At 43.6% G+C, this 24,434-nt stretch overlaps 1 protein-coding gene across 1 annotated transcript; it reads right to left on the bottom strand.

The window, feature by feature from the left end:
• Positions 1-907: 907 nt before the first annotated feature.
• On the bottom strand, positions 908-20,561 carry LOC117147288 (homeobox protein MOX-2). Its single transcript, XM_033314133.1, has 4 exons — positions 20,114-20,561; positions 2,849-3,075; positions 1,366-1,505; positions 908-1,294 (listed from the first exon to the last, which is right to left on the bottom strand). The coding sequence occupies exons 1-4, from the start codon at positions 20,559-20,561 to the stop codon at positions 997-999; spliced, it is 1,113 nt and encodes a 370-aa protein (XP_033170024.1). The 3' UTR covers positions 908-996.
• Positions 20,562-24,434: the final 3,873 nt, after the last annotated feature.

Genomic DNA, 24,434 nt, shown 5'->3' with positions numbered 1-24,434 from the left:
AATTAATGAATCATTCACACCTGCATGACGGATTGTCTGCATTACTCGCCACTCTGCATCCCCACTCACCAGGGTTTCGGGATGGCTTTGGGTTACGGCTCCATTTTGTAGGATCCGAGTGCGAACGGGGGGCGCGGCCTGGCTGACGCTTCTGCCGAAGGAGTTGCCTTCTAATTTATTTGCCTGATGTGTGTATTACACATACGCTGTCCTTGCAGCCGTCTCTTTCGCCCCCCCGCCGCCTTGGTCGTCTCTTTCTGCGCTGTCTCTGCTCCAGCGGTCGCGAGTTGCATTTCTGAAATTGCCCCGAGGTCGAAAACTGCGACTCTGGGATTCCAACGGATGCTGATGATGGGTACTATGGTTGTCGGTGCGAAAGGCACATAATGCCAGCGCTGAGTGATCAATCACCATTTGCAATCAATCAGTAACTATAAAACCAGATCGATGACGAGCTCAATCAAAACGAAGTCAGTCAATGGACCCTAGTATTAACCGAAATTCGATTGTAGTGTTACGTGAATGACTTTATCGATTTTGCTTATCGGAATATCGAAGGTTTTTTTTTGCCGCTGAGCTCAGCGGATTGCTTCCACCGTGCGAGCTGCGTGTGAACTTGATGGATGCACTGCCTCCGCCTCCCGAAGCTGCTTTTCTCTCCCTGGTTTTTTATGTTTTACCCCACGAGAGCCTTCGGGGTGTTGGCTGGAAATTAAAAAGCACTCGCATTTTGGCATGCGTATATCCTAACCGTACCCAAATCATCGTCATCCCACTGGCACACTCTTGACCCCAAAGAAAAGTACCAGACAGAAGGAGGGGCGGAATGTTTGGGTTAACAGTTTATATTCGCACCTAATGCTTAGCTAACCTCCCGAAATCATAGTAGTGCAACATACGATGTTTGTTACGATCCCAACAGGTATTTGATGCTGAAGGACGATTTTTGGACGACGGTCCTTTGCACCGATGGCTGTGGTGGCGGCGGAACTTCCACTATTCCACTTCCACTTCCATATCCTCGAAATCCAGTTCGCTGCTGGTGCTCGACTGGTAGTTCCTGGAGGAGCATAACGAGGGGTCCTGACTGTCGCCGGTCACGAACTCCGGTTCCTCGCCCACCATATCGATGCGCAGATCATCATCCATCGAGTTATTATCCTCCACCCGTTTCATCTGGTGGGCAGCTATGTAATCGGCCTTCAGACGGGCATAGTCCACTGGGAGTCCCTTGTCCTGTAGCTTCTTCGCCTGCCGTTCGATGGCTTTCTTCATCAGCTTGTTGCGGTGGGCTCTGTTCAATGGTTTCGGATTAGGAACTCGATCAGGTATCTGGGCTATATCGCCTCCATTTGTGGTACTCACAGTTTTTTGGCGCGAAGTTCGCTAAGTGGAATGGGGTTACCACTGCAGCTCTGGGGATGGGTACTATGAGCCGGTCTTCCAGGACCCTTCTTGGTATGCTCCCGCTTACGCCACTTGGCACGCCTATTTTGGAACCATATCTGCAAGGATAGGGATAAGGGCAAATTAAATGGCACAGGCTTTCACAAGTAATTGTCTAAGGTTAAGATGTGCGGCAGTTGGTACCCACAGGCGTGGCGTATCCATTACCATTGCCAGCTAATCATAATTCCCTCCAATTCGTTTCAATAAGTCACCAATTCAGATGCGGACGATTAACCAGACCAAGGGCAATATGTCATGCGTTCTGGAGATGGATCGTCATCATCGTCGCGCTGGAGATCGTGACCACAGGGTGATGATGATCATGATGATGACCATGGTGATGCGGATGGAGATGGGGATGGTTGGCTTTGCTTAGTTGGAGTCATAAACAAGATGGCGTCGCTAATTGACGAGCATTTTGCCGGGGAATCCAGGCGTATCGATGGGGGGTGGGGCTGCGGTGACACAGGGGTGGAGTCGAGGGGGGGAGGTGGGCTTTTCCAATGCGTGTGTGTGTGTGTGTGTGTGTCTGCGACAATTTGAAGTCATTTGCATGCATTGTGCATTTTTTAATGTGCAACAAATTGTTTTCGAACAGCGGCATGCAATGCTTCGTTCCCGACTTTAACAAGAGCTCCCCCCCCCCCTCCTGCCCCACCATTCCCTGTGTTTTTTTTTTGGTTCATATGTACACATGTATGTAGATATGTATGGTTGTACCTCCGAAACCCGTGGAGTTACGTTCGCCATTCGAATGACGGACAGACTGTCGCTGTCTTGTCGTTCGCATTGACAAATTGATATGTCATGTCAAGAAACAATTTCAGACGAAAAGCGTAGCCAAATGTCCCCGTCTCCGTCCCCCTAAGAGAGAGAGAGAGAGAGAGAGGGCTATTGCCAGATAGACAAAGACCCACGATAATCACACGACTGACATGCAAAGTCAGCCATCGTTGGGCATCGGGGGGTTAAGGGTTAAGAGTGGGGCGGCTCGCTAGGGGGGCGACAAAAGGGTTAAGCTACGCTATGGGAATGCAATTGAAATCATTACAACAACGAGCGACACGAAACGCAATTGCAAATGAAATAAAATGAATTATAATGGATAAAAATAGTCAGGTAATTGGTTTTATTGAGTAATTGAGTTCCAGTTGCCGCCAAATTGTTTTACAATGCTCACGCAAATGTTATCGAAACGAATCGAAATGGAAATGGATGGGGGACAGGGGATACCTAAAGGGAATCCTATGTGCTCCTGGTGGTTTTCATAGTAATGTGTTATTAAACAAAATTCTATTAGCACTTGCAAGGCGACTTTGGTTTCTAGTTTAGACCGAACTAATTCGAATCTATTTCAAAAGGAGTTTTAGAGTTTTGATTCCCAGTTTTGGAAACTCACCTTTATGCGACTCTCCATTAGATCGAGTCTGGTGGCCAAGGCATCCCGCATGAAAATGTCAGGATAGTTATTTTCCTGGAAGGCTTTCTCCAGCTCCGTGAGCTGAATAGAATTTAAGATGGTCCTGCCGCGAGGCTTCTTCGAGGACTCTGCACTACCATTCTGCCCCGGATTGGAATCGGCCCCATTATCGCTTAGCGGATCTGTATTGTTCTCGCGACTAGATCCTAAATAAAAAGGAACAAATCACAAAAATAAATTAACAAAAATTATAATTATGTATGTAAAATCAAAGAAAATTTACTGTTTGAAAATAACAGAATGAGAAACTAGCAAGATTTCGTTATTTTATTCCCATTGGAAACCCTAAAATATATCATATTCCTGCCAGAATGCACATCTGTTATAAAATTGTACCCATTATATCGAAGTTCTTTCCTATAAGAAATGCTTTCAAGTAAGTTCTTCCCAAGTAGATTAGATTGCTAGCCAGCCGCACAACTATCCGGAATACTATCTGCTGTGGATACCCACCAACTAAGTGGAGAAGCACCAGTCACAGGGTGTATATTCGTGAGTCCACGTATCCATGTTTCCATGTATCCATGAATCTATGTGTTATTCCGGGGAAGGCGGTGCCGTTCGTTTCGGTCTCGTTTTATAATTGCAAACAATTAAAGTCTATTTATGCAAATTTCCAAGATATGCGAGCGAGACCACAAATAGCGACTGAAACTGAAATAGCAGCAGGAAACGGAAGCGACCACGCCCCATTCCCAACCAGGCCAGCCCAGGCGCCTCCCCTACCCCCCTTCCCCCCTCTGGAAATTCAGCAGGATTCGAGGAGGAGCGTCGTTTGTCTTTCTAATTTATAGCGGCGCAAATTGGTTTCCACAATTAGGAAGTGGTGGGTGTTGCTCGGATATGTTTAAAGCTCCAATGGCGGAAGTAAATTACTCCTACAAACCGACCCCTTTTCGTATCCCCCCGCCCAATCTATTCCATACTATACCATGCCATACCATACCAGGCCATACAATTCTATCCTCTTGCCGCCTTGGGTTTGCAGTTTGGGTTTGCGTTCGGTTGCAGTTTTAAGTGAAATTTAATTGCAAAAATTTGCCAGAGCCACTGCTCCTGCTGACTGGGCAATTACAGGGGGGTTGGCTCTTTTGGAGCTTCGGGCTTCGGAGTTTGAGGTTTGGGCCATCGACTTGTGAGCCACCGACCAGTGGTTAACCACACGAACCATCAAGTGCACCACAACCCAAGGCGGCAGGAGTGGGGCACACTTTCCACCGAAAAACGTAGAAAAAATATAATAAAAATCATAGAGCGGTCGGCTACGTGAGTTTCATATGCTGAAATGCACACAGATTTCGACAATTTACAAACACATCTGCTAGCAAATCGAAGGAGCCGCAGGACGCAAGGGGATTCAACCCCTGTTCGACACGACCCAGACATTTCATAGAGTTCACCAAACACCAAACAGCAAACAGCAAACAACAAACACAACAAAGGGGCAGGTCCCTGAGAAGGACCAAGGACCAAGGACCAAGGACCATATCGGTGTATCGCGGTCCATCCAACAATGCCTTTACCCCCTGGCCGCTCTCAACCTCATCATCACACTTGAAAGAGTAAATAAAATATAATTCCTCAAGGGTGTTATAAATAAAATTATCTGAATTATGGTTTTTGTTGACTTTCCGACTCGCCGGGAGAAGCGGAGAAGGAGTTGTAGTCGAATCGTAATCGTATCTGGCATAGTTCACAGCATTTTCGAGGGGTTTGTCCTCCTAATTTGCCACAAAGATTCCGGCAACTGGAACAGGTCTTTGGCTTTTGTTTTGTGTTCCAGTTGGGGGATTTGGATTTGGGATTAACAGTGGGCTGGGGATATCATGTGTGTGTGTGCGTGTGTGTGTTGCTCGCCAATCGATAAGGGGCGTGGCAGCTAATGGTTAAGACATTTGCCGGGCATTTAGAGGCGACGCCAAGGTAAACTGGCCAAACTGAAACCGAATGAGACCCCCAAGGATTGATGGGGGAAGTCATTGAGGACCCGGAATCTAGAAAGATACAGTACGAGAAAAAATTCAAAGCGAACTGTTGTTGAAATACGTTTGCAATAACCAAGACTTCCTATTCAAAATGCTTAACTAGTTCATACAAATTGTTGTAGTTACTCATTTATGGTATATATTAATATTTAGAATCTTTTCTAATATTTGTATTTCAAATCTGCAACGACACAACTTAAACGGCATACAAAACAAAACTGCACATTAAAAAAAAGCAAAGCTTTAAATACTAATTAATTCAGGCAATCGGTTTCCTTGCTCCTTACTTTAAATTCAGCTAAATTAATTCAGTTGAATTATTTTGATCATAAACTGCTCTAGAGTGTTTCAACCCCTAACAAGCGCTCACCCCCCCCTGTTCGTTTGGCTAATTAAAAACGCTAACCCAATTTAAATTAGGCCAGCAAATGGCAAATCTGCATCCGAATCATATGCAAACTGAAAAGGCGATCGGCGAAATTAGCATATAAACAGTATAAATTGCCGTCTGCTGTCCAGTCGAGAATCGTTCCAGACCCACAAGAGCCCGGAACCCAGAACTTAGAACCCAGAGGCCCGGAGCCCAAAACCCAATCCCAAATCTCAGAGGCAACCCCAGAGCATCGAGCCTCATCCTTTGGCCCTTAGTTTTGCCTAATTTCAAAGGTCGTTAAACAAACAAACTCAAGTGGAACAAAATGCACACGCAGATGAAGGAAGGAGGCCCTCGGGACGATGATGATGATGTTGATGAGCACAAGGACACCAGGCGAGACCAGTGCTCCTGGCCTGGTTCATAACGTTCATTCCACCTCCGAAACGACCCACAAAAAATTACCCAACAAATGCCCGTAAAAATCTATAAAAAAAAGCGATGTTGCAAATGAAACAAAAAATGTGAGGGCTCATTAGCATTTATAGGCCACACAAATGTCGCTGGCTGGGAACACAAAATCATAGTCAAAAATGCAAAAAAAAAAACCATTTCGGGGTGCCTTTTTGAGGTTCATTAGAAGCTTGTCACATGATTTGATTTGCCTGGCTCACGAAAAAGAAAAAACGAACTCCACACGGCAAAAAACACAAATAAAACGCCCAAAAAAATGGCCACATAAACTATTAGGGCTGCTAATTATGCGACCCTTCGCTTGACTCTTGTTTTCTGAAAGTCAACCCCCAGGATCATCACCTAGAAAAAAAAAAGAGAACTAGTGCCCAGAATCAGGCATTAAGTCTGACACGCGCCCCTAACACGGCGATTTCCAGCTTACGCCTCTGTTTCACACTCCAAACTCGAATTTTAACCCCTTTTTTGTTTTCCACCAAGAACGCCGCTTTTCATTGCCTGTCAAAGGCGTTTAGTTCCTGGGCACATTGATGGATTGTCCGAGTTTTCCCAACTCCAAGTTGGTAATGGAACTAAACTGTTTGTTCAGCGCATAACGTGGGAATCTGCGGGATATTAGAAACAGGCTTGGTGTGATTAACTCCAGACTTCTGTTTCAGGAAGAGATGAGCTCCATTTGTTGAAGTTGGCTATTTATTTACTATTTATTAGAAAGAAGGTGGTACACCACCATAATCCCTCCCAAGATCCACCTAGATCTGCAACTAAACGGGCATAACTACTACAGAGATTCCCCTCATTTGGACACGCTTACCACCCCTAGATAGCCGATCGCTTGAGTCCATCATCATTAGCCGACTGCGACTCCGGCAACCGCATTACAGTAGACACCCGGACAATCGCCATTTGCGAGGTGCCCAGTAATTTGTCTAGGTTCCGACGACTCTGACGCCGTCACTCAACTCAGTTCCATGTGGTGGGCTCTGGACTTAGCGAAGCGCCCCTGCCCCACCAACCTCCTGTTATCCTGGCCAAGTCCTTGGCCACAGTCTCATTTCCGTCGGCCGCTTTATGGGCGAGCAATAATAACCGCAATCGGAGCTCCATGCTCCAAAGGCACCGCACAGTGGGCCACAAATGTGTGGCACTTAATTTAATGAATTTCTTTGCACTTTGCCTGATGCCCGCCGATGCCGATGCCGAAGCCGTTGTTTCCAGGAAGGGATCTCCAAGGAGCAGGGGCACGCGGCGAGCGCACCGGCTGGCTGCCCACTTGCCACATGAATTTATACGAGTTGTTTGCATTAAAACGAATTGATCGACACGACGAGCGAGTGCAATCGACAGCAAAAGGCTGTCCGGGTATTCTGGTACTGGTCTGGGTTGCGCTCGGATCGGATCGGTTTGGCTGTATATTCTGGACCCTGGACCCTGGACCCTCTCCACCGATCTGGTCGAGCCGGGTCATTGCTCATCTGCCAGGCCAGGCACGTCAACGCGGCAAATTACTTTGCCCTGCTGCTGCGATGCAAAATTGAAAATTCAAGTGGAAGTGGCCGAGTGGTTAACTTGGCAACATGCTAGCCATCTCCATCTCCCAGTACCTGTTGCCATCCCCATGCACTCGAAGAAATTCTCAGCCTCTTTTGATGCCAAGCTAACGCAAAGATAGCATTCAAAAAAAGCATTTTTTAACTACGTATTATTATTTGGAAATAATACTCACTTCCGAAATATTATATCATATTTTTGTAGTAAGAATCACATTCTATATCTGTGCTATTGTAAAAATATTGCATATACCCCTTAAATTTTAATAGTTTTATATATATTATTGTATTTTATGTTGATTACTATATTAACTCACATTATTTAATCGTCTATAGAGTTACAAATCTGTTTCTTCCAGTGCACTATTGCCCCTCTCCTTTTTGCTGGTTGTGCTGCATGCTATGATTAAATTTTGATAGCCAACAACAATCAAGTCAAAGAAAATCAATAATTTTTACGCATCTTGTTACGATGTTGCCAGTTGCCCCCGCTCTAACCACCACCCCTTCCTCCTCCCCCGAAGACCCGCTCCATGGACCTCTCGTGGCCCCCACGTAACCCCCCTCGCCCAGAGCAAAGTCTGCTGCCATGACGAACTGCTCTCAAACGATCTACCAGCTACGATCGACATGCCAAAGCGGCGCATAAATGTTTTGTTGTTTTAATGAAGACGTCGCTGGATCTTGGATCTGGGGTCCGCAGTCTTTAGTCTTCGGTCTTCAGCCTTCAGTCTTTCCGAGTCGAAGAAGACATCAAGGCGTTGCATGCCACATTTTTTACCTCGTTCTTGCCTGCTTCTCATTTTTTTCTTTTGTATTTTTTTTTGCTTTTTCGTTTCTTTATTTTTTTTTTTTTTGTTTTGCGTTTTTTTTATTTTTCATTTTTGCAAAGGGGCGCGTCAGCGTCTGCACGCCAAGAGGATCGCTCTATCGCTATCTCTATCCGGGTATCTGGCCTCTCGCTCGCACGCTGGCAGCTTGTGGCGCATTATTACGAATAGGGTCTAATTATTGTGGCAAGCCCCTGAGCTATAATTTGCCTGATTGATTTACATAACGATCGAAAATGATCAAGACATTAATTTCTTATTAACGTCGTTTCGTTCGGTCGTTCAGTTGTTGGCTGTTTCGTCGGTTAGAGCTCGTCTTCCTTTAGATCGGCTCAGATCGCTTCGGTTATAGGCCGCCTCTGCTGGGGAGAGGATTCGATGGATGCGCCTACGTCTGGTCCGGGTTCGAGTTCGAGTTCGGGCTCGGTCAGGTTTTCCTTTGGTTTCGGTCTCTGGGGCGTAACTCTGAACGGGGGCTGCACTCGTTTTCCTTCCCATTCCCATTCCCATTCCAGCTCAAACCTCCAGCCCCGTCCAGTCCAGTCCTTTCCTTTTCGGTTCCCTGCTTTGTTGCCATGTTCGTGGCTCTAACATCTTTCCATCGATCGCCGGTGGGTTCTGCATACATATGTACATATGTATGTATATAGGCGAGTATGTACATATATCAGATCGGTGGGCGCCACAAAAGCCACTTACAGTGTTGCATGCGCTGGCTACATCTCTCATGTTTTTGCGCCAGCATTCCGTTCAAAGCTAATTTTCATTTCATTTACCTGCTTTAAACGCTATATCATTTGACAGTTATGAATTTGATATGGTTAGCAAGGATCCCAGGCTGGATTTTCTTATGGCACATGGCATGACGTAAATTCTTGCATGCTCAACACCATTTATATCAGATCCCCTTGATTAAGCCACTTCATTACATGGTGCTATAACACATTGGCAGCGGCTTGTTTGCTTTTTGAAATGACTTTATCATGTTCATTGTAGCACTACCAAATGCGGCAATATAATGTCAACATTGTAACAATGGGTGTTACCTACAAAAATGTTTTATTTTGTAATTTTAACTCTCAATACGTGAACCAGCTTAAACATTTATCCTCATGGCTAAAAAACCTTGTTTTTTGCACTATTAGCGCCCCACGTTGGGTGTCAGTTTCTGTGGCAGTCGAGCTTAGTATCCAGTCCAGTATTATTTATAGATTCAACATTTCTTCAGTAAATCAATTCACAGGAGAACTTCCGCAAGTTAACGCCGCATAAACGATCTTCGCTTTGTGCCACTTTTGTTGTTTTCGACCAATTTGGAGCTTCCTTGGTCTCGATCGTTTTGTTCGTTTCGGACATAATTAATGTTAGTTTTAACGCTGGTTGAAAATGTTATTTCCCTTGATTATAGGAGGGCTGCCGTCTGCTCACTGTCTCCGTCCCTGTCCTACCCTCGTCCCGTCTCTTTCTGCCGCTGTTTACGGCCGCTGATTGTTGGTTGCTTTTTTCCCCTTCTTTTTTTGGCGTTTGCAACGCGCTGCTCTGCCGCTGCGGGCAGTCATGGGGAAACATTTTATGACGATTACTGTAATTCGTTGCCGCAAACAATAATTACTTTCCATTACGAAAATGGCGGGCATATTATCACCTGAATATCACACATACACACACATGCACACATTGCAACCGGCACCAACACCAATACAGGTGTGAAGCCGGGCCTGCGCCGGCGTCAGCGTCAATGAAGACGTCACTAGGGTATCCCAAGATCGCCAGATCGCCAGATCGCCATATCCGCAGATCGCGAGATACCGAACCCAATTCGCTATGGCAAATGGGACCTTCGGCTGCTTGGGCTTGCAACGTTGTCTAAAATTTTCGGTAATAAAATATGACAACTCAATCAAGGCCCATAAAAGAGCCAACACCAACAACGACAACAACAACGATAATAATCATCATTTTGGGGCGGTGCCCGCTTGAAGATCGGGCACAACAACAGAACCCGAAAGCTTCGGTAATTTGCAGAGGCTGCAAAGACGATCAAAATTTACGATCATTTTGTTTTCAAAATCAATTTAGAAAGGAAGCGCGGCAAAGATCAGGCTCTGTCCGCGAAAGAGATAGCCGGCGAGGGTGCGAGCGAGACAGAGAGCGCAAATTGAGTTCTTAAGTTGTCTGGGGGATCTGTGAAACTGGAGGAACCAGGGGGACTTTCGGGGATACCTTGCAAACTGGAACTGAGCTGGGTCCTCTAAAGCTGCGGATAAGGCCATCATGCCGTTTCTTGGGGATCTCGTTTTGGCCCTTCTTGGTTGGGATTCTCCGCCATTTTCGGCAGTTATTAGCCTGGTAAAACACGAGTCTTGCACATTTGAGAGCTTGTAATTTACTTAATTTGATTACGAAGCGACTTCGTCCCGCTCTCTTCGCAGAGGGGGCGTGTTCCAGCTGTCTGTCTCTTTCGCGCTCTCTGCGAGTGTCCGAGCTTTTGTGTGTGTGTGTTGCAGGTGCAAGGTTGAAGAACGATGGCAGTCACTGATTTAGGGTTGCGTAGTGCCATTTTATTGTCAGAATTTGAGAGATTTTAGTCATGCTACGATGCATTCATTTGCATTTTATTAAGATTTATTTGCGACTTAAGAAAATTGAAGAGGATCTGCTATAATAAATGCCACAGATTGCAAGATATGAGACTTGAATCAATAATCAATACTGCGAACGAAGACAAACCAGTTGTGGGAATTTTTACAATTACTTACAAGAGATTTTTTTCTAACACTGATTATTGCAGTTATTTTATATACCTTTTAATAAGCCCACTAAAGTTTTTAGCTCGTTACACATGCTGCCCATTTACGATGTCCAATAACACATTCGTATTAATTTGCTCTGAAAATCCACTTGAGCTCCCAACCAGTTGTTCCACTTCGAAAGCTCATCCAGTTAAAGGGCAATAATCCCCAAAATACCATTGTGGTATGGGTTCCAAGACCAATTTCGGTTTCTTTGTATAATTAATTGGACAAACAAATCTCGGCGCAAAAGCCAAAAGCCCATGCCACAAATGGCATGGCACACAAAATCTATTAATGTAGACAATAGTTTATTAATTGAAAGTTATGTCTGAGCGCGGTCCGATGATTTATGCACAAACTACGGCAGTCCGAAAATTTGAGCAAAAGAGCAAAGAGCACGGCAAAAAAGCTAAACAGGTAAAAAGCAAAAACGGCGACGAAGAAGCACAGAGGCGAGCATAAAAATTGATTTCTGCTGCTGCTTTTAATGAATTCTTCCCCAGCAGAAACAACAACAGAAGCAACAACAACCACAACAACAACAACAACAACGGCGGCAGTATCAACAACAACAACACAATCTCAATCAATTTCCAGTCGCACATCACATCAAAACAAATTACCAAGGAATTAATTTGCCATCGGAATCACGCAAGCGCAGATTTGGGGCCACGCGAGCGATAGAGAAAGCAACTGGACGAGCGAAAGAGAGGGCAACAATGAGGATTTTGGCTACACAACAAAAAAAATCCATACAGGAGGGAAATCTATACCATCGCGTCCCTCACATTCTTGATATAATAATAAAAAAAAATCTAATTTATTCATAATTCCTAAATTGAATTCTCCAGGATATTTGCAATGTTTTCAATAATTTTTAAGATTTTCTATCAAAACGTATTAATCTAAAAGTTAAACCAAAGTAAATAAGCCTTATTTTAACAACTTCTGATATGCTGTTTACAAATATGCCGCAATTTCTTCCGGTGTACAGGATTCAAGCACAACGGGTTTTCGGGCGATTGCGATTAATAGAGCGAAAGTGTGGGCCAGAGAGGGGGTGGATGGGGTTGTGGAGGGGGTTGTGGAGGGGGTGGGGAAGGGTGGGTAGGTGCCGTGATTAATACATGAGGATTTAATTAACTTGCCATCGCGCTATCTCGCTCGCACATCTCATTCCACTGGAATGCGCAAACTATGGCGACTGCGACGCTGTCGCACTGCCACAAGAGTGGGAAAGAGATGGGCAGAGGGAGCAACTTGTTGTAAATGGTAGGTGTATGTGTATCATAAGCAGGTGAACGTTGGTGTGTGTGTGTGTGTGTGCGTGTAATTGAAACGTGTTTCGCTGTTGTTGTTGGTGTCGAACGCCTGCAGCGCGAAAATCGGTGGCATGTATAATTTTTATCACCTTTAATTAACTTTTCAATTAATAAAAAAACGCAGCAACAACATCGCCAAACATGTTGAGCGCATGTTAAGCGGAAAAGTCGCAGCTGCCAAAGCTGACCAGTGCGGTGCGAAAGAGATGGTGCGCGGGGGGTGCGAAAGAGATGGGCCGAGCGAGGCAGACGGACGAATTGCCGACGGCATTTGGCCAAAACGAACAAAAGTATATCGAAAAACATGGCCAAAAGTCCAAGCGGCGGAAACAGATACGAACTCGAATACTAATGTCCCCTTCCACTCGCTCTGCTTTCGACTTCCGTTCGGAACCACTTTGTTCTTATTGCTATCTACTATATCAACATTCCCATAAACAGCCTTTCTTCATTTTGCCTTATTTCACTTTCCTTTTCCCTTACCATCTGATTAAAACGAAATGTTACTGTTTTATATATGTACATACATAAGTATTTTTTTTTAGAATTAGAATAAATAATTTATAATCTAAAACTTAACATGGCAACAGGGAAAATTATCAAGCTGTCATTGCTTTTTAAACTGTTTTTAAACTTTTATTTATTTTGTAACATTTTTCTAAGGTCTTAAGTTTGGTTTAAAGTGGTATTTCCAATCAATTTGAATGGAATAACTTTACATTAAGTTTATTTTTTAGACTGCCTTGCTTAACAGTGAAAATGAAATGGGTGAAAGTTACTGTTTAATACAATTAAGTGCACATTTCACTCTCGGAAAGTCACGCACGTTTGCTCGAACCGAAAGTAATGCCAAGTCAATCGTGTCCCAAAAATTGATTAAAAACCGCATCGACTCGTGGAGAACAATAAACAGTGGGGCTTCGCAAGGCACGAACGGAAACGGAAATGAACTCACACTCGGGACGGGTAAATGGCTTCAAAGTCAGCTAAAAGTGTCATTACAACTCAACCGAAAGCCAAAGCAAGGCATGGAAAAAGCAAGGAAAGCCGAATAGCAAAAGCAAAGCACAGACCAAAAACAACAGTAACAACAACATTGAGAAATAGGGAAAACTTTCAGGGACGTCTGGTGCACCTCCCGCTACCCCGCCCTCTACCCCACAACCACTGGAAAACCTCCCTAGGCATACGGCTCAATTCAATTTTATCGTTTCAATATTAACCCAAAACAACCCCACAATATTGCCTTCATTTAAGGTTTATTAGATACAACGACAACGTTGTGGAGGCAGCTTGAGGTGGAGCTACAGAACGTACGGTCTTGGGGGTTACGAGGTTCGGGTTTCGGGGATCCGGGGACTAGGTGGATAGGAGGGCCAGGGGCAACAGGGTGGACAGCCAACGAGCGGAACGCTCTTGGATACAAGAAATATTGTGACTACAGCGAAATCGAGACTAGGATGTTAATACTTAGGCGTTGACTAGAGTTTACCCTTTATACGAATAGGATTGCTCATTTTCATATATCACAATAATAGATAATAATAGATATTACGACTATGAATCCTACAGGACTAGCATTTATTGCTAACCAACAATGTGCGATTTCGTAATATTCCTATTCATATGTATATGTTTTAAGCGAACTTTAAAAAGATGAATCCCTTGAAAATGATCAAGAGACATTGCCTTTATAAAAGTACCCTTTTTAATACAAGATTTAATTTCTAAGATACTTCTAGGGAAAATTAAATTTTTAATAAACAATAAGTACTGCAGCAGTCGATTCGAAAAGTCTTGAATGCAGCACACGAAAACCAAAATTTTCCAATTTACAAACGAAATCCGACGGAGAAAGGAGCTTAGAGTGTGGGGGGAAATCAGTAGACAGGGCGGTGTATAACAAGGATAAATGCCTCGGTGTGCTTTTGCTCCTGCTCCTGCATATACACATATACATATACGTATATATATATCCATGCATATGTATGTATTCGTGTTTGTATAATGGCATAAACATTGATCCAACCGTAAAACTGGCTGACAATCGAGTTGGGCGAAAAGAGCGACAGACAGAGGGAGACAGAGGCGAAGAGAGGGAGAGAGAGAGGTCCTGCCAATCCCCAGTTCTTTGGCCCCCGAAACCCCCAACCCCCCCCCCCCACCCCCCCTCCCCCTGTTTTTGGGACCATGGCACTGAGCCAAACCGAAACGACGCCAAGCCAAGTGTATAAATTGTATTAGCCCCGAAGTGTCGTGCGGCTTTTCTTCTTCACCCCCCCCTACAACACACTTCCTTTTCACGATTTTTCCTATTTTGGCCAGGGAAAGCGGTCGAGCGGGAGGGGGGCGACAGCGGCGTAACCAGGGTAGGCAATTGCTCGTCCTTCTCCCTTTCCGCTCCATTTTCCTTTCGGGTGGTTGATGCGCACCATACGCACACACACGCAGCGCGAAAACGGGGGGCGAACCACATGGCGTATACGCAATATGGCCGCCATCGTCGTCTTCGCAGACGGGCAAAGGGAGTGGGAGGAAGTGGAAGGGGGAAGGGGGAAGGATAAAAAAGGGGCAGGAGGACAAGTATGTCGAGGCAGAAGGAAGAATCGCACCACCAACTCGTTGTCATTTGCAGCAAATTGCAAACCGCAACAATTTCACAAAGGACACCGAAACAAGTGGCACGCACACACACACAGATACGGATAGAGTGTCGCAAGGATACACACACACACACACACATAGAGATCAGCGGGGAATAGAATGGAATGAACGGGAATGAACGGGAATGGAATGGAATGGCAGGGCAATCTGTTTCAATATAAACGCACATGAGGCATTTACGAGAGAATCCAACAAGCGTCGGGGGTTTTCCGAGTGGGGTTTTCATTTTTGTGTCCTTGGCTTGTGTGGCATGTGTGTGATTGTGTGCGTGCGTGGGTGGTTTTCACCCAAACGAAGCTGCCACTTAAATGCCGCTAGATTTTGTTGTTCGGTCAACAGTTTTCAGTTGTTTGCCAGAATACTGTGATTTTCAGTGTGCCCTATGTGAAGTTATACTGCTTTCTTAATGCATCCAATATCAGCATCCTTTTTTATATACATGGTTTTCCTTATTCTATACCTAATTTTACAATAAAATACTATTATTTAGATAATTTTTGTGTTATTCATATGTAAAAGATACATTATTCATGCTGTAGGGTATACAGACTTCGATGTGAACCGACGAAATCACCCTCACCCACTTGATTCTTGGGGTTGCTACCACCGAGCACGCATACATGCACATCCTTGGACTCCCTGGGGTGTCATAATTCTTGACGAGCTCATCTTTTACTTAAGTTTTACATAATTTTCATGTCGTCGAGAGGGGAGTTCGCTTGTTGGGCTCAAGTCCATGGAGATAACATAAAAATCGGGACGTGTGTGGGTGCTTCTGAGGGGTGTTACAGGACGTTTCAGGATATTAGGGGTTTTTCTTTTGGATGGGAAGTGGGTGGTGAGCTTAGCTTTAGCGGTAAAACGCTCGATTCTACGTGCTTGCGGCTTTTCCGCTTAGCGTTTCGTCGCTGTTTGATATTTTCCACCCAAAAACCGCCCTCCTGCTATTTATTTTGTGGTTTTGGGTCGTGTAATTGCCTTGATTTCTTGACACTTGTCGACACAGATTGCCAACAAAGTGGCGAAATGAGTAGGGGATAAATTAGTGGGGGCTCGGCTGATTGATTGGCCATTCTATATCACTTCCCACTGCCCTCCGCCCATCGCAAGCAGTTATTAAATAATAAGCGAGGCAGGGAAAACCCTTAGCGGCCACCAATAAATTTACCAATTTACCATTTTCGGGGCGTCTAACCCTAATTTGCTAATCGCCAAACGAGTTGTACAATTCGAGGGCGTTCCGGGGGCGTGGCACTTGTAAAGGTATTTAAGACAACAACAAAATTACACCTCAAAACTGTAAATGGCCAAAGAACACAAAACAAAGAAGAATACGAACGGTACAAGTCAAGTGGCCGAAACAAAATACCCCTTTATTTTTATTTTTTTGCCCAACCTACGAGCACTGCTTTTTTTCCCATTTGGCCAAAAAATGTTTTTATCTAGCGCCGCCATCTTTGTGCTAAACGGTAATTCAACAACGGTATAACGACGAAAAGCAGGGGCGGCGTGGGCCAAGCAGGGGGGAGGGGGGAGGGTTGGGGGTAAGAGGGGTGCACTAAGCCAAATCCGCCCCTTGAAGTGTTTATCCTTTGGTTTTTTGGGCAGGGGAACGGCTTTTTGGGGCAGGACTGGCCTAAAGTGTTTTCAATTTAAGTTTAGAGAACAAAACGCCTTTTGATTTTTATTAGTCCACCCAAAAGGGGTTGGGCACAAAATAAAGGCAGTTACAAATATTGGATGGGGAGCACAGAGACGCGCCACTTGGTAGTGGGCAAAATGAAGTGAGCTGGAGCTGCCAAAATGCATTCGCAGTCGGCCTAGAAAAAAGATGTTGGCTTCTATTTTGGCTGGCTGCCATTCTGCTGAATTTATGGCCACCGGCCAGGGTTGTCGCCCTCATAAATTATGGAAATGCTAATGCAAATGCAAGGACGACATGGATGGGTTGCAGTATTTAGAGCGATATAAGGGCGCTTTGCTTATTTGATAGTGCTCCGATTTCTTGTTTCTCGTTCGCTTTTGGCAACCGCCTAAATGGGGCCCCACTTAAATAATTATCATTTCCCGGGCCAAACGAAAAAAAGAAAATAAATAAATAAAGCGGAGAGCTCGTCAAAAGCTCATCAGGGGCCCGACGATCGGACCAATTAGTGCAACGAGCCCACTGAGCGTTTTATTAATTAGCCAAGGAAAATCTCGGTGGAAATTGGACCAATACGCCATACCCCATACCCTCTATCCCATATCCCATACCCTATAGCTATCCCTTCCAATTGCTCCCTTTTCCGATGCGAACAAGAGTCCCATTAGTCGCTGATGTTGATGGGTTGCGTTGTTCGCTTTTCGGCTCTTCGGGCTTCCAGTCTTGTTTTCGGCCCCTCCCCTCCCCACCACTCCACTACCTTCCCATCCACTCACTAAATCTTTCACTTTTGGGCGAGGGAAATCTTCGGATCAGCACTCATTCACTCGTCCATGCGGAGCATCTATCATCTACACTTGGAAAAAACGCAACCCAATACCCAAATAAATAAAAGGAGGCTTCTCTTCTGAAATAATAATAATAATTTGCTAACTATATAGAACTGATCCATATACCTATTATATGGCTTGTTATTTTACTATAATAATATATTAATAAAATATTTAGAGATGAAAAATGCCTTAAGAACTAAGAAAACTAATCAAATTGAAAAACCATATCATGCCTTTTTAAACCCATTGCAGACTGTTTAAGTTATAAAATGGTAGCCCCCGTTTCTCGCTGTGCAGCTGTACCTGTTTCCATCTTTATTTTCCACTCGACACAATCACAATTAATCTATAGGTCTAGTAGTTCAGTTGAGTTCTCCCGGTAGTTCAGCCCCATCGAAAACCCCTCGAAGTCCCTTGAAATGATGGCAATTACCAGAAGCGCTCGCGGTCAGCGCTGTCTAATGAGCGGCCATCGGCTGGAGCGGATCAGCGGAGATCACCTGGGATTGGGAGCCAACAACTCAATTCATTCATCACCGATGGACTGATGAGCGCTGGTCGGGAGGGGGCCCTTTATGTTCGGGCCCGAAAAATGTTAGAAAACACAAGAAACAGAGAAACCGAATAAAGGCAACCTGACGGGGCGTGCCAATGGCGTTCTTATTAATTTGCCCAATTTCCACAGGCAGAGGAAAATGGGGAAAACTTAATTAAAATGTCGTAAACGAAAATTGTATGTTTAGGCACGCGGTTTTCGGTACTGGCAGCGGAGGGCAGGGAGCTACCAAAAATAATTAAGACATTTCGCTTCGAGTTCGACCTTTTTTTCTCTACCTCTCTTAAGGTTCACGAAAAAAAATGTAAAGAAAAATTGCTGCCACAAATTGTTTGGCTGCCCAATTTCCACAGGTCTTCCCCACCCTCTAGACTTTCCCCGCTGGTTTTCCACCGCTCTCCTAACAGTTTTCTATGCCCCGTTTTCCCCGACTTGTGCCAGTTCTCTTTTTTATATATATGTATATATTCTTTTTGTATTCTGTAGTTTCGGGGCCGCGACCGAAAACAATAAAAATGACTAATGGCAGCTAATTTCCCGTCGTCGAGAAAAGTATAGGATGAGGATGAGGCCCAGCAAGACGGCCAATTCGGAATCGGAATTGGATGCGCCTCAAAAGTGGTTCAATTGCAAAAAGACGAAAGACAAAGGGCGAGGTACGAAATAGGAAATACAGGCGTTTCCCGGATTGGGCGTGACCTGGGCAAAAAAAACAAGGAAGAAAACACACCGAAAGGAAAGCAAGACTTCACCTGTCACTGCTCATTTCCCATGAACCATTTCCCATTTTCCGATGCCAGGTGCCTCGCACCTCCTCGCGCCCCATTCACAAAGTGCAGTTACACTTTGTTCATTGATCTCAAGGCTAATCAATATAATTAATCAAAGTAATATAAACAAAACATATATATAAAATATATAAAATATATAAAATATATAAAATATATAAAATATATAAAATATATAAAATATATAAAATATATAAAATATATAAAATATATAAAATATATAAAATATATAAAATATATAAAATATATAAAATATATAAAATATATAAAATATATAAAATATATAAAATATATAAAATATATAAAATATATAAAATATATAAAATATATAAAATATATAAAATATATAAAATATATAAAATATATAAAATAAAAAAGTTTTCCATGGTGATATGGTTTTTAAGCGCTTAACTTTTCAAAAAAATGTTTTGCCTAAAGTGGCCTATATTATATAAATTTCTATTCTATTCTATTAAGACTTTTACAATTTTCTATTACTAATAATTCAATAACTTTCCCATTATTTCAACTTTGAATTTTAAAAATGTACATTTTCTGTAATTTAAATGCCAAAGGCTTATTTCACCAGAAATGAAATACATATCATAACCTCTGTATAAAAGCCCATTAAAGTTTTTAGTAGTTATTCAAAAATTTCTCCTACATTTCAGCCGATCTCATCTAATCACCCACGTTTAGCGTTAATTCCCGGCAAGGACACTTCCGAAATGGGGTTATTTATGGCCACCCACATTCTATGCCCGGATGTCCTGTGGCCCACTCATTTGTTCATTCATTACATTCATTAACTTTGCGGCGAGCTTGCGCAGATAATGGCATTTTCCAAATGGCCGAATTGGAATGGAAAACAAGTTTTCCGGCCGGGGCCTTTATGCCGCCGCGCACTTTATTCAATTTACCAATAAAATTTCAATCGAATTGCTCCTTTTAATCAATTCAGCGCCACCCACACACGCGCAACACACGCATTTACATACGCGCATGCATAATTCGTGTGTTTTTATGTTTTTTGATCAATTTTTAATCAACAACAGGCGGCAGCAAACAACATTATTTGCCCGCAGGCCAGGACTTTCAATGTGTGTGTGTGTGTTTTTATGTGTTTTCGCCAGCTTGTAATTGTTGTTGCGGCTTGTTGATTATTCACGTAATTAAATTTGGCCAGCAATTTCGTGTATTTTGGCCAAATGCGAAATGCTTGTTTATAGAGTGGTTTTTTGTGCATGCTTTTATTAGCGCTATGGGTAGTATTATATTTCATTATTATTATTAGTTAATATAGACATAGAAAACGAATCAATCAATGGGAATAACCTAGTAATATTGCCAATGAATTAATTAAACTTACCCGCGCGGTTGTTGTGGGCGGGCGACAGTCGTCCCAAATTAATAGGCTGCTCATTGTTCGGATCAATGCCAAGCTCCCGATTGAGATCCCTTTGCTGCGCCTGCTCTTGCTGCGGCTGCTCTTCCTTCGGGGGCTCCTGCTGCGGCTGAGGTTGCTGGCGGTGCTGCTGCTGCTGGTACATTGCCATCGCTGCGGCGGCTGCACTGGCTTGCTGTATCAACGCCATTTGGTGGATCATATACACGGAGGACGCATTGGTTGCGGAATTGGGGTTAGTTTCCGGATTTGGGGCGCCCATGGACAGGCTGTGCAAGGATGACCAGCCGGACATGTGCATGCTGACGGCCGCTGCTGCCGCGAAAAGTTGCAAATGGACTGACCCAAGCGGATGTTGACCTTGCCCCTGAGCAGCGGCTGCCTGCTGCAGTTCTTGTATTAGCTGATCCATTTTCGTCCTAGCTTTTGCGATTAACACGTTTTCTATTTAACACACAATGTGATGACACTTCAAGTCACTGCAACCCTGTGAATTAAACTAGTTCATTTTCCTTGTCACCAATGATATCGATATTAACTCCGAATGTTTCTAGCTTTTTTTCCGATTTTCCCTCTACCTCTTTCTTAGCCTTACCAAAGACACTAGAATAACAACAACATGTGTAACGACATACGAATTTTTGGCAAACTATTTTTCCGCGTGGCTCTAGAGGTGGCACCAGGCTCTCTCGAATTTTTGTTCGAGAGAGAGAGAGAGAGAGAGAGAGAGAGAGAGAGAGAGCGGAGAGCGCTACAGCAAACAGCTTTTTTTTACGCATACAGTGATAGCAGACAACTGTATGTGTACACACGTATGCTCATGCATTGTAAGTTTGACAAAATTTGCTCTTCACCTTAGAAGTTCTTAGACTCTATCTATCTATCTATATTATATTTGATCAATTGGCACCATGCGAAAAATTCTTGTTTTACATTGCCTTAACGTTATTATTATTTAAATAAAGCTTAGAAATAGTAATAGCCGAATCATAATATCACGAAAAAAATTTCGAAGATGACTTTATATTAAAATATTTGTCATAAGAGTATTCAGCTTGCGACGTGTGAAAAATTAATAAGGCAATGATTGTTGAGTGCTTGTGTCCGCACTTCGTGCCTTAAGATTTTATTATTTTAATTGCATATTATTTCAGTTGTATTTCAGCTTTTTTTTTTATATTTCAATTTGATATTTTTAAAGAGCGCGCAATTTCATCATATTGTGTAAATTTGACTCTTCAATCAGAATTGATTTCGTCCCGAAAATTGTCTTCGAGCACAACACGCACACATATACGCGTTCTCTTCTCTTGATTTTACTCACACAAGCAAGCAAACTCTATTTTTAGATTTCTTACGCTCCCAGCGTAAGAGAGCGGAAAGAGAGCAAATTTGGCCTTCACCAAAAAAGTGGCTGCATAGTGCCAAAGCAATGTATGGCCGTTACGCATCTTGTTATTCTAGTGTCTTTTTCCTTACGTTAACTGCAGGTTAGTATTTACTTCGCTTTAATCAGCAAGCTCTTTTGGTTAACTTCGATTTTTTGTTGGCACTCAATTCAAAAGGCACTAAAACACACACACACACACGAAAAAAAGGCGACTATCCTGGCTGCACAGTGGAACGTAGCGTGCGAAATGTGGCGTATCGTGCACAGTGGAGCGGATCGGCGGCCCACTGGGCAAAACTCTGAACTCAGTGCAGCGGTGGCGACAAACAAATTGATTCGAATTAAAATTACGGCCAGCGAGTTGTGGAGTTTTGTGGAGACAATCGCGAAGTCGGTGCGAGCGGGATGGCGCGACAGGCGCGTTCAAATAAAAAATATGGAGTACATTTCGTCTTCTTCGTGTTTGTTTAATAAAAATGTGCATATGTGTGTATGTGAGATGGGGGCAACACTACAGTCAGTGGGAAAAATGGGGAAAAAAGTGTCACCAATGTTGGTTGGTTGCCCGTGGTTTGAGTCTGTGCTAAAAAGTGAGATGGCGACACCTGCTGCTGCAGCAGCAACAACAACTACTGCAGCCGCCGCAGCGGCAACAACAACAACAACAAGCTCGTTTTCAACACTTGACGGTCAGCTGCCGTTGTTGTAGTTGTTGTTCTTGTTGTTTTAGGGTCGCATGCGCGACTGCATGCAAAAATCATTAACGTTCAAATTTATGTGCGCCAAAGCGAGAAATAACAAAACGAAAAGCGAAAAAAGGCAGAGCCCAGCTGAAGAAGAAGAAGAAGACGACGCTGAAGCAGCGGCAGCAGCGTCGACGTCGACAGCGCAGCCGTGGCAATAAAAAGAAAAATGGTTTCACTTAACAAACATGCCAAGGCGCCGTCCGCAAAAACCCACCACCCACTGAAACCACCCACACCACCCTCTACTTAACCCCCCGCGGACCACGCTTAACCCCGCGCTGGTCTACAAATGGCCAATGCAATAATGGTATTTTTCTGCCTGACTAAATTGTGCGACAGAGAGGCTAGGCGGGTAAGAGCGGGATAAAAGAGCAGAGAGCGAGCGAGAGCGTGCAATGCGCAACAGGGAAAATGAAATGAAAAACGCCAAAAAAATTGATTTAAAGTGAATCAGTGTGCGTGTATGTGTGGGTGTATGTGCATGTGCGAGCGTAACCCATCGAAGACCGCGAACGAAAGAGAGGGCTATAGTGAGAGAAGCCCGAGAGTCAACACGAGTGCGGGCGAGACAAGCATTGTTCAGCGGCAGGCGTGGCCACAGAAAAAATAGTGGGAAATTTCATATTAATATGATTATGGCCAATTTCAGACCTGGCAAGAGGAAGACGGCTAGCGAGAAGGAAGAAGAAGAAGAGCAAGTATAAGCAAAGAAAGGAGAAGAAAGAAGTGCATGGCTGAATCGCGGAGGGGGGTTATGGGGGTGCTTTTCCCTCAAACGGAGAAGAAAGAGAGGGCAAGAGCAGCGCTGCTCCCTACGAGAGCAGAGCAAAAACTGACATTTTATTGATTGTTTTATGCGATTATAATGTAATAATGTCTTAAATATGTGGGGGAATGGTTGGGGGCGAACCGGGAACCCCCATAAATACACCCACTTTTCCGAGGCAGTTTCAATGCGCAGCTGCCGTCTTTGGAAAATGAATTATGGCTGCAGGAAAGGGACAGAGCGCGACTTTAGCCAGGGTAATGAAAGGCGAGAGCGAGCGAGAGAGGAAGAGAATGGGCAGGAGTGACCCCCCAAAACCCCCCTCCCCCCCTGAACGACAACCCGAAAATTTTCTGGACTCTCCTTCATCATTGCTTTGTGATTGGCAAAAAGAAAAGGGCAAAAGGAAATTCCATTTGCAGCTTCTCCTTTTTTCGTTTTCGGTGGGCTATCGCCACATGAAGATCTATATAATAACCCCCCGCTTTCCCGAACTCAAGCTCCTCGAACCCAAACCATTACGCCGTAGCCGCACTCAACTCAATTCAATTAATTTTCACTTGATTTTTCCACACACAAACAAATTTTCATTTAATTTGCTGCGGGGCGTTGGTTGCCTGACTTTTCTCTCGCTTTTCCCCACCGTTTTTCCCCATCGCTTTTCCTCTCGCTTCTCCTCCAGCATTTTCCTCATCGCCTTATCGGACGCCATTTTCTTGCGCTTGATTTTCTATTAAGTTTTCCCGGCTCTATTCCCCGAACAACTTTTCGCCGCTAATAGGGGCACTCAGACCCCCCCACCCCAATCTTTGTCTTCTTCTTCCCTCAGTTAGAAATTGTTGGAAAGTAAATTTTCTTGTGACACTTTGTTGCGATTTGATTGTTATGCTGGGTCATTATTTCCGCCTGCTTCTCCTGGAATTTTCCTAATTTTACTTAACATTATTTAATGTCATTGGAAATTAGATGAAAACCTCGACGTTTCGTTACTACGTGGAATAGCAGAGATAAGTTATAGTAATACAGATACTCGAAAATGCTAATTTCTCAGGAATAAGAAGGTATACTTAAAAAATTATTAAAATAGCATATAAATATTTAATGGCATTTATTATTATTAAAAAGCAGTTAGAATTCTATAGACTGCAAACATTAAAAGCTGTTCAATTTTTTCAGGACCATAGATGGCATTTATATATAGGTTTTCAGGGAATTTATATAATGAATGGAAAAGTTTTTTTGTTTATTTTTTTAACATTTTCTGTATAGATTTAATACAACAATATACTAATGAGTTGCTATAAATATTTTTTAATTGACTTTTAAGTATTTTGGGCTACTTTTAGAGCTTCGTAAAATGTTTAGTTATAAAAACCAACTTTG

Source organism: Drosophila mauritiana, chromosome X, assembly GCF_004382145.1.
Source record: "Drosophila mauritiana strain mau12 chromosome X, ASM438214v1, whole genome shotgun sequence".
Lineage (NCBI taxonomy): Eukaryota > Metazoa > Arthropoda > Insecta > Diptera > Drosophilidae > Drosophila > Drosophila mauritiana.
This window is presented reverse-complemented; position numbering and strand designations above follow the sequence as displayed.

Coding starts and splice junctions, on each gene's coding strand:
- LOC117147288 (XM_033314133.1), bottom strand. CDS start 20,561: ATGGATCAGCTAATACAAGAACTGCAGCAGGCAGCCGCTGCTCAGGGG. Junction 3,076..20,113: donor CGCCCACAACAACCGCGCGG/GTAAGTTTAATT, acceptor CTTTTTATTTAG/GATCTAGTCGCGAGAACAAT. Junction 1,295..1,365: donor GAACTTCGCGCCAAAAAACT/GTGAGTACCACA, acceptor ACCATTGAACAG/AGCCCACCGCAACAAGCTGA.